The sequence below is a fragment of the Macrotis lagotis genome, chromosome 3 (assembly GCF_037893015.1).
Source record: "Macrotis lagotis isolate mMagLag1 chromosome 3, bilby.v1.9.chrom.fasta, whole genome shotgun sequence".
NCBI lineage: Eukaryota > Metazoa > Chordata > Mammalia > Peramelemorphia > Peramelidae > Macrotis > Macrotis lagotis.
Genome location: NC_133660.1, coordinates 272,897,370 through 272,908,076, shown reverse-complemented (window position 1 = coordinate 272,908,076; position 10,707 = coordinate 272,897,370). Strand labels below are relative to the sequence as shown.

Below are 10,707 nucleotides of genomic sequence, written 5' to 3'. Positions count from 1 at the left end.
CTCAGACAAGCAGTCCTGGTTTTGGATTCAAAAGGAGAGGTTTTGGTTCTAAATCCAAACTCTGCTAGAATATCCAATTTTATGCATGCTTCTTTTAAAGACAAAGTCAAATTCCTTGAAGAAGTTGGTTTCTGTTTCCTCTTCAGTCATTCCAGAAACAAAAGAAAGAGAACCACCATTGTCAATCACAATTTATTATAATATACACATTTTCATTCCCCTCCTAACTTCACTTTCATGGTCCACAACCTCTTCACAGCGTTCTTCACTTCTGCATTTCTCAAAGTATAAATAATGGGGTTCAACATTGGAGTAACCATCGTATAGAACACTGACACAAGTTTGTCTTCAGTGAAGGTAGAAGAGGGACGCAGGTAGAGAAAGGTAGCTGGACCAAAGAAGAGGAGGACAACGGTGATGTGGGAGGCACAAGTGGAGAGAGCCTTGCGTCTCCCCTCTGCTGTTTGGTTTCTCAAGTGAACCAAGATAACAAAATAAGAAGAAATCAAGAAGAGAAAGGAAATTACAGCAATTAAACTATTGGCGAACACAATAATGCCCTCCACAAAAGTATCAGTGCAAGCAAGCTTGAACAAGGGATGGAGGTCACAGAAATAATGATCAATCACATTGGGACCACAGAAGGGCAATTGGACAGTGATAACAATCTGAATCATACTGTGAAACATGCCTCCTATCCAGGAGACAAATACCAGCACATGGCAAACAGGACGGCTCATGATGGTCATGTAGTGCAATGGTTTGCAGATGGCCACATACCGGTCATAGGCCATCACTGTGAGCAAGAGGATTTCAGCTACTCCCAGGAAATGGAAGAAAAACACCTGCGTCATGCAACCATCCAAAGAGATTGTTTTATTCTCAACTAATAAGCCAGAAATGAATTTAGGAACAATGGTAGAAGAATAACAGATCTCTACAAAGGATAAATGACTAAGGAAGAAGTACATGGGGGAATTCAGGTTCTTGCTTGTGTTCACAATGAAGATGATGAGGCCATTGCCCAACATTGTGGCCACATACACAGGAAGAAATATCACAAAAGAAACTGTCTGTGCTTCTGGATCCTGGAAAAGCCCAGTGAATATTAACTGGGTTACGTTGTTTTTAATAGCCATGGAATTCAATCATTTCATATAAACTAAAGAAACTCAATAGACCTGAAATAAGACAAAATAAAATAGGATTGTTGCAACGATTAAGATAGTTTCCTGCAAGAAAAACAACAATTAGAAGTGTGGAAGGATGACAGGATGGATGGATGGATGGATGGATGGATGGATGGATGGATGGATGGATGGATGGATGGTTGCATGGATGGATGGATGGATGGATGGATGGTTGCATGGATGGATGGATGCATAGATAAAAGGATGAATGGATGAAAGGACAGGCAGATGGATGGATGGACAGATGGACAGACAGACAGACGGACAGATGGATGGATGAATCAGTACTTACTAGTGATTATTATGTGCTTTTTCACATAATTTGAATTCAGTTCTTCCTAACTCCACACTTAGTGTTCTATCCACTGCACCACAGAAGAATGACTGGATCATTATAAATCTAGTGCTGGAAGGAACCACAGAGATTATGTAATCCAACTCTCTCCTTTGATTGTTGAGCAAATGGAAACCCAAGGAGACTACAGTAAATGACTCACTTAATGAAACAGAAATAGTAAGATCTAAGTAATAAACTTCTCTGACTCTAGAGTGTTCTTTCCTGGGCACAATACAGAAAGTCAGGGAAGTTCGTTTCTATTCAAAAACAAAGGGAACATTTACAAAAATTGACCACACTTTAGACCACAGAAAGAATTAAAAAGAATAAAAAAAAGTCAAACAGACATAGAGAGACAGAAAGACAGAGAGAAAAGCAACATTTGAAGTACAAATGTTATTAACCATAACTTAAATTTGCAAAACCAACCAAAATATGAAATATGATCAGAAGGCAGAAGCCTATATGGAGAATGTTAGTTTCTAATAATTTTCTAATACTAAACTGAACTGGAAATCCTAGTATAAATTCAACTTGATTGTTAGAGTCTTTATTTTCTTATATATTACTTAATCTTTTTTGTAAATTGCCTCTCTCTCTCTCTCTCTCTCTCTCTCTCTCTCTCTCTCTCGCTCTCTTTCTCTCGCTCTCTCTCTCTCTCTCTCTCTCTCTCTCACACACACACACACACACACACACACACACACACACATCCCACCACCATCTTTTACTATCTCGCATGTGCATTTTTCTTATTAATGGAATAGAACCACATAGATTTACAAGTTGATTCCATTAAGAATTTGAAAAAAAAATATTCAAATCGAAAGAAAGAAGGAACACAACATGAAGTAGAAGTGTGTTAGTAAATGTCGAAAAGGCTCTCATTTTTCAGTTTAATTTATAATATTAACACTTTCACTATCACTTAAGACTAAACATTCAACAAAATAATAAATCAAATTTTTCAATGTTTTCTACTGTCTGTCAATTTCTGAGGTAAAAATGCTCACACTGAAAATGTAATTATGAGATACTCAGAGAGACTTAAGCTGACCCCAGCCTCCACCTGCACAAGAGTCAAAAACTTTATCTCCAATTAGCAAGTGATCCCAGAGTCATTCTTGAACTAGAAGCAAAACTGATCATCCATTGCAACAAAAAACCTAGAAATTCTCCCTTTACACCCATGAAAATGCTAGAGGTAAAGCAAATCAATAAATTGAAGCTGGTCTGGCTGTGATTAAAAAGAAAATCAGCTACATTATTCCAGCTGTTAGCAGACCTCTACATTGGTACTAACTTTTTTGGAAGCAACACAACACGGAGGACTTCAATCCTTTGTTCTGGTAGAAGAGCATGATATCAAGAAAGTGATGTCATGACAAGTGAGTTGGATTGCAGTGAGGCAGCGCAACGTCACTTTCTCCTCCAGATCCATCCAAGTTCATTAGCCAGCTATGGATCAGGATGACTGTAGATCACTAATCAAGTTAAATGCTGGTTTGATTCTGATTTAAAGATTAATTCAGTTGTTAGTTCTGTGTTAATTCAAACATGTTGAAAAGCAGGATGTCATTATAGCCCCATAGAAGCTACAAATTCATACTAGTTCCCCAGAAAAGGTTTTCAAAAAAGGGAAATATAAACAAGCAAGACAATGACTATGTTTTGAACACAGATAGGTATCAATAAATATAATATGGATTCTAAATGAATCCCCAAAAGTGCTCTCATTATGCAAATTTGCACTAAGCCAGGCTATAAATATATGTAAAATATGGTGATTGATTCAAGTCCATATGTCATCAATAATATATAGAACTAATGCATTAATAGAAATTGCTGCTCATCATTATTTACATATTTTTGACTTTCCTTAATTATTTCAAATAGCATCTTATTCTTTAATCTAAGCACAAAAATTGAAGGGAAGAGATGAGTTTGACAAAAAAAATTAGAATAGGAAAGCATTTAAAATATTAAATGGGGGAGACTAGGTTGCACAGTGGATAGAGCACCGGCCCTGAAGTCAGGAGGACCTGAGTTCAAATCCAACCTCAGACACTTAATAATTACCTAGCTGTGTGGCCCTGGGCCAGCCACATAACCCCATTGCCTTGCAAAAATATGAAGTGACAAAAAACTGGATGGAATCAAAAGGAGTTAAGAGCTGTCAGTGGTAGCAAAACTTTTTCAAGGAATGAGGATCAACCTTCGAGAAGGTCCTTTGGTATAATCAAGACTTTTTTCAAGAACTAGAGAGAGAAGCCTGAAGGCTCTAGTGGATGCTCTATGACAAAGGGAGAGGGGAGGGGAGGGATTGGAAAAGACAAGAATCACAACAAATGACAAGATGAAGAAGGGGGCAGAAGAGATTCCTTCCACATTATAACACTACATCTTAGAAACAAATGGTTTTATAAATGACTTTCAAAACCAAACAAAAAAAAAGATGTTTTTACCTACAAAGATTATAAAAACACAAATACCCACTTAAATGTATTCTAAGGTTGAGCAGGTACACAAATGTTCTGATTTAAACTGTAATATGGATATAGATGTATAGATATTTCTGAAAATAGATTCTTCTCAGCTTCTGCAATATACCTTCCCACCAAAACCAGACCAAGAACATTCAAAGTGAACCAGTGGTCTGAGAAGGCTACTTCTAGGTTTATAGTCTTTTCTGGAATTTAAATTTCACGTCTCTGGGAAGAGATCACAAGCATTCATGAAAGAATAAAATCAAAAGACTTTTCAAAGCATGTCTGAGACACACATTTGTGATCCCAAAGGATCAGGAATGAGAATGGACTGTGTGACAAATGAATTGCCCCCATTGTCACTCTGGCACAGATATAAATCAACATTGGTCAACCTTAGAATACATAATCAGTATAATGTGACTTTATATCCAATTCTCAGCAATCCTGCAAAGTTGTTTCTGAAACTCCGTAGAACCACAGGAGCACTCAATCCCTAAAAGAATATACTCAGAGACCTTCACATGATCAGAAGGGATGTAGAGCTTATACACAGGCTGCGGGAGGCAAAGACTGAAGCTCAGATCATGCCTTCCCTCCTGTTATCATCGATTGAAAAGGTGGAGAAAATCCAAGGCTTTAAAATAACATTATAGATAGATAGATGTATATAATATATATAGTGTGTATATGCATATATGTATACATATGTATATATATACATATATGTACATGATAAGATAAAGATATTAGTTACATATATGTGTATATATATATATATATATATATAGAGAGAGAGAGAGAGAGAGAGAGAGAGAGTGTTCAAATAAGGAAAAAAAAACAATAGAAGGAAAGTCCTGAGAAGGCTTTTTATCAAAGGTCAGAATTATCTGGGATTTAATAGGAAGTCAAGAAAAGGAAAAAGAGGAAAAAGAGAATATCAAGGATGAGGCAAAGTCAATAAAAATTCCACAGTCAAGAAACAGTGTGTCTTATTTGAAAAATAGCAAGGAGGCCCATGCCTTTGTATCAGTGATGCAGGAAGACTGCAAATATAAGAAGTGAGATTGCCTCTTTAAGAGACAAGCAAGAGATATTTGATTTTGGAGATAATAGGGACTCATGGATAAATATTGAGTCAGAGGTAGAGAGGGACATAATCAACACCTTCCCTTTAAGATCAGTTTGACAGTTGAGTAAGGAGATATTTGATGCAGGGATAGCAACCGAAAGATTACACAATAGAATGTTGCGATAAGGACCTGGACCAGGGGGGTGACCATGTTAGAGGAGAAAGGGGAGACAATAAAGAAAGGTACTGTAAAGGGAGAAGAAATAGGACTTAAATTGTTGTGGGTGGGTGGGAAGAAAAAGCAAGATGTTAAGGATGACACCTACATTATAAGCCTGGATAAAGGAGAGGATGGTGATGTCCTCAAAAGAAAGAGGAAATTTAAGAAGAGGGAAGAAAAGAAGAGATTCTGCTATGGTCAAATTGAGTTTCAGATGACTATTAAATATACAGTGTGAGATCCCAAAAGGATGGCAAAAATGCCAAACTGGGCGTCAAAAGATATACCAGGGATGGATATATAAGGCATGGGAATCCTATTCACAGGGATTAAGTGAATCTATTTGGGAAGATAAGATCAATGAATAAAAAAGTGTAGAGGAAAATGAGAGGAGGAAGCTGGACAAAGCCTTGGTAAAAAGTCATGGCTAATGGTTATGATCTTATTAAAGATCTCCCAAAAGAAGGAAAAATGGACCATAAAATCTTAAACATAGAAAATTCAGTGCTGGAGAGAACTTATAAAATATCGAATGTCATAATTTATGAAGATTTAGAGATCAGGGAGGGCAACTTTTGCATTTAACTAAAAATGGATAAATGAGATCCAGAAAGAAGTGACTTTCTCAGGGCGGCTAGGTGGCACAGTGGATAAAGCACCGGCCTTGGAGTCAGCGGTACCTGGGTTCAAATCCAACCTCAGACACTTAATAATTACCTAGCTGTGTGGACTTGGGCAAGCCACTTAACCCTTGCCTGGAAAAATCTAAAAAAAAAAGTGACTTTCTCAAGGCAACTTAGTGTTAACATGTTACCATATTGAAACCTGTCTCTCCACTCAGTGCTCTTCCAAATATAAAGTCTTCCCTTCACCACAACATTAATTTTTCTATTGTGATTGAAGAATCACAGGGTTTAACTTGCCTTCACCCTACTCATACCAAATCTCCATAATCTCTAAAAACTAGCAAAAGGCATCCTGTTGACAGGTAAATCAATCAGAACAAAGTTCAAAATGAAAAGCTGATTCTTTTGACCCTTCCTATAGAGAGTGGAAAGAATGACAAAAGACAAGAAAATCACAGCTACTCACATTGTTTGATATTAGAGACTCACCTGCATGGTGAACATTCCGAGGTGCCCTAACCTTATAAAATGCTCTCAGCCAGAAGCTAAGATCAGGAGATCAAACTCCCTGAGATCTTCTTTGGCTCCCTTGGGAGAGAACTTTTCCAAATAAATAATGGCTTGGGAAAAGGCTGAATTCCTGCTTCAATTATTTATGTAGTGAGACTGAGTTTTCACCCAGTTTTAGTGCAATACTGCTGGGCTGGGTGTCTCTGGGAAGGTGGAGTTGACTCCAGGATACTCCCCCCCACCCTTTCATCTCATGAATTAATCAACTATACCATGTTACAGCAATCTTCTCGATTTTGTTGCTGTTCAGTCTTTTCAGTCATCCTCTGTGACACCATTTGAGGTTTTCTCGACAAAGACACTGGAGTAGTTTGCTCTTTCCTTCTTCAGATCATTTTTACAGATGAGGAACTGAGACAAAGTTAAGTGACTTGTCCAGGGTCACACACCAATAAGTTTCTGAGGTCGGATTTGAACTTAGAAAGATGAGTCTTCCCCACTTCACTCTTCCCACCAAACCATCTGGATGCTCTTACTTGCTTTTAACCTATCTATGTCTAGAAGACATACAATGCCATACTGGTCCATATGGACCCTTCCTCTGCTATTTTATGGAGTTTATATCAAAAAAAAGTCTTTACTATTGTCTTAATTGTTCAGAACCCTCACTTAGGAAAAACCTTATTGATATTTCTTGGCATTTTCTTGCCAGCCCTAATTTAAATTTTGTTTATTCAGAGATCATTCCTGATTTCTATATATTTGAAGCAAAAATCAAGATTTAGGGAGTGCTAAATTGAAAGAAGCAGGGAAAACATTTCAGAGTACCAGTTACAGGATGGAGAAAAGATGGAGAACTAATAGGAGGAAAATAGTTCTCTTACAACTTCCTAAATTCCTTGACGGTATTTAAACTTTGAACTTCAGTCTGCATATCAGTAAAATGTGACACTATTATCAGTGAAAACTAAAAAATTCTGCTGATTGAATATCATCCTAACTATAACTCTGGAAATCTTTTCATTAACAATGGTCTGCAATCTGCAATTTTATCAAGGGTGAGAGGAAGCAACTTGAGATGGAGTATCCTAAGAAATTTGAGAAAAAATAATGCTTCATCTTTGAAAATATCATAAGGGAAAATCAGAGTAACATTAGATTTGACTTACTTAAATGCTAGGAAGTTTCTCCATAGGAGGGCAGCAAGTTACTAGCAGGGTAGTTTAATTAGCAATTAACAGTCTGTGGAGGTTAGGGTGGGGAAGGAATTAATAAACAAATAGATGTCTGTAAGACAAAAATCATTCCCAAATAGATAGGGTCAAGGCACATAAACAAATAATTGTCAAAAGAAGAACTGAGAAATACAAATACTCCCTATCACTATTACTAAAAGAAATGGGAAAAAAAGTTTGCACGGCAATGGGGTTGAGTGACTTGCCCAAGGCCACACAGGTAGGCAATTATTAAGTGTCTGAGGCCAGATTTGAACTCAGGTCCTCCTGACTCCAGGGCCAGTGATCTATCCACTGTACCACCTAGCCACCCCAACCCTTAGAAGTCTTAAGCAATACCATCTCAGGGAGATAACAAAATTTTGGCAATGAGCATAATTATCAATATTAACGTCAATCTTTGTTTCCGCACTATTAGTGCGGAAAATATCATAAATAAGGGGTGATTTGTAAAAAGAAAAAATGCCTAAAGACCTTTCCACATTTTTTACATTTCTAAAGCAAATGATTCTTTCATTTATTTATTTTAAATGATCTTTTGATATCTATTTCAGAGTGGATTCCTTTCTGCTCCCCAAATCAAGGAACCATCTCCTACCACAAAGATTTTTAAAATGAAAAATGAAAGAATTCATAAAACCAACCCATCAACTGTATCTAATAGAACATGAAGTTGTTGTGGCTTGCTTCACCTTAGGGCCCACAATGATGAACTCCCTCCAGGAAGGGAGCTGAGAATAGTCAAGCCACCACTGCCTTATGCCTCCAGCTCAATTTTATTACTGCTTAGCTATTACATATATACTATTAGGTCTTCCGGGGTAGAACAAAGAATAATTGAGGGAATTGGGGGGGATATAAAAGCGGGATGTACGTGCAGCATCTTGCATTACAGGATAAGGGGGTACAATAGGGGAGGTGGTAAAACACAGCTGTGTCTTGTGCCCTTGGTCTTTGGGGCAGAATGTCCAGCTCCCAAGGACTCTGGCGCACCTTATCTCTAAGGGTGGCATGCCAGCTCCTGAGACTGTTCACGTGGTGGTTTACTTGAAAATGATTTGTGTCATGGCTGTTAGAATAGTCTGTGTTCCCACATGAAGTATTCTTTATTTGTAGCCCTACACATCTATGAAGAAATAAGGTAAATATATTTTCTAAACTATTCAGTAACAAATTTAGCCATTATGAAAATAGAACATTGAGTTTCAATGTGTTGTTCACTTCCCTTACAATATGGTAGTTTTGGTGCATATTCTTTTTTTGGTTCTGCTTGTAACAGGTCATATAAGGTTTCTCATGCTTTCGTGTATTCTTCATATCATTTCTTACAGCACAATAATATTCTATTACATTCATATGACCATAATTTGTTCAACCCATTCCATAAATGATGTGTATCAGCTGTGAAACATCACAGTTTCATGCTTTTCTTCTAATTTTGGCAGCATTGATTTTATTACTGCAAACACTTTTTTAATTTAATACAGTCAAAATCATTCATTTGCAGTTTATAATGTGATATAATTCTTGTTTGGTCATAAATTTATCCCTTTTCCATAGATCAGATAGCTAGAGTGTTGTTTGGTCTATTAATTTATCTATGATATTGCTCTTTATGTCTAAATCCTGTACACATTTTGACATTATTTTGGTATAGGGTTGAGATGTGGACCTATGCTAGTTTTTGCCATATTAGTTTCAAATTTTCCCAAAATTTTTTTGTCAAATAATGAGCATGAACATGTTTCAAATAATATTATCAATGTACTCTATTTAAATGATTTTTAAATGCCCTAACTCAATATTGATAGGATAAATGCAAGTTAGAACAATTCTGAAGTACTATCCTCCAGCTATTGGATTGGCCAATAGGACAGAAGAGGAAAATGACATGTTGGAAGGGATGTGGGTAAACTGAGACATGGATGTACTGTTGGAGAAACTGGGAAATGATTCAGTATTGGAACTAAGCTCAAAGGGCTATAAAACCAGGCCTACTCTTTGAACTAGCAAAGCCACTACTAGGGCTATTTTCTAGAAGAGATGAAATTTGGGAAGAAGAGGATCTAAATGTATAATGTTATTTATAGCAACCCTTTTCTTGAGACAAATAAATAGAAATTTAGGGGATAACCATTGGTTAGGGAATGATTGAACAAGTGTGGTATGAGATTGAGATGAAATGCAATTCTGTTATGGGAAGTGATGAACAGGGTGCTCTCAGTAACTCACATGAGCAGATGCAATGGGAAATGTCCTTTATCCAAAGGAACAGAAATATTGCAGGATGACCAGGTATGAATGACCTATCTCCTCTTCTGAAGGACTTATGATGAAGACTACTATCCATCCCAAAGACAGAACTCATGTCTAAATACAAACTGAAGCAAAGTTTTTCTATTATTTTATTTTTCTTGATGTTTCTCTTTTTGGGATGGGGGGTTTGTTTACTTTTACAGTTGATGACTGTGATAATGTTCTTCACGACTACACATTTTTGGTTTTTTGCTAGGTACTAGAGTTAAGAGACTTGCCCAAGGTCACACAGCAAGGTAATTATAAAGTGTCTGAGGCTGGATTTGAACTCAGGTCCTTCTGACTCCAGGGCTGGTACTCTATCCACTGTGCCACCTAGCTGCCCCTATGACTACACATTTTTAATCTATATCAAGTAACATGCTTCCTCAATGAAGGGAAGTGGGGTGGGAGGAAGGGAGAACATTTGTACTCGAGGTTTTGGAAGTGAATACTGAAACTTGGTTTTGCATAGAACTGGAGGGAAAAATTAAATTAAACTAAGAAGCAAATAAACAAAAAGAACCCTTGAAGTGGTGAGTAAAACTGGCATCAGTTCTAGTCCTGTCTCCTGAGGATGCTGACAAGGGTCCAAAGATCTACTTTTTTCCTTTATTCTTTGTGGAAAACTCAATTCTCTTTCCATCTTCTCCTTTCAATTTTTTGCCTCAATACAATAGTTTTTCTCCAAAACAAGGAATGAAAGAGGAAAAGAACAGAATGACTAGAGGGAAGG

General features: G+C 37.1%; 1 protein-coding gene across 1 annotated transcript; it reads right to left on the bottom strand.

Moving 5' to 3' along the window:
- Positions 1-212: 212 nt before the first annotated feature.
- Positions 213-1,139, bottom strand: LOC141516568 (olfactory receptor 4B13-like). Its single transcript, XM_074227593.1, has one exon. It carries the CDS (start codon positions 1,137-1,139, stop codon positions 213-215), a length of 927 nt encoding a protein of 308 aa, XP_074083694.1.
- Between the last annotated feature and the right edge of the window lie 9,568 nt (positions 1,140-10,707).

What these genes read in the sequence shown, in the direction of transcription:
- LOC141516568 (XM_074227593.1), bottom strand. Translation starts at nt 1,139, where the DNA reads ATGGCTATTAAAAACAACGTAACCCAGTTAATATTCACTGGGCTTTTC.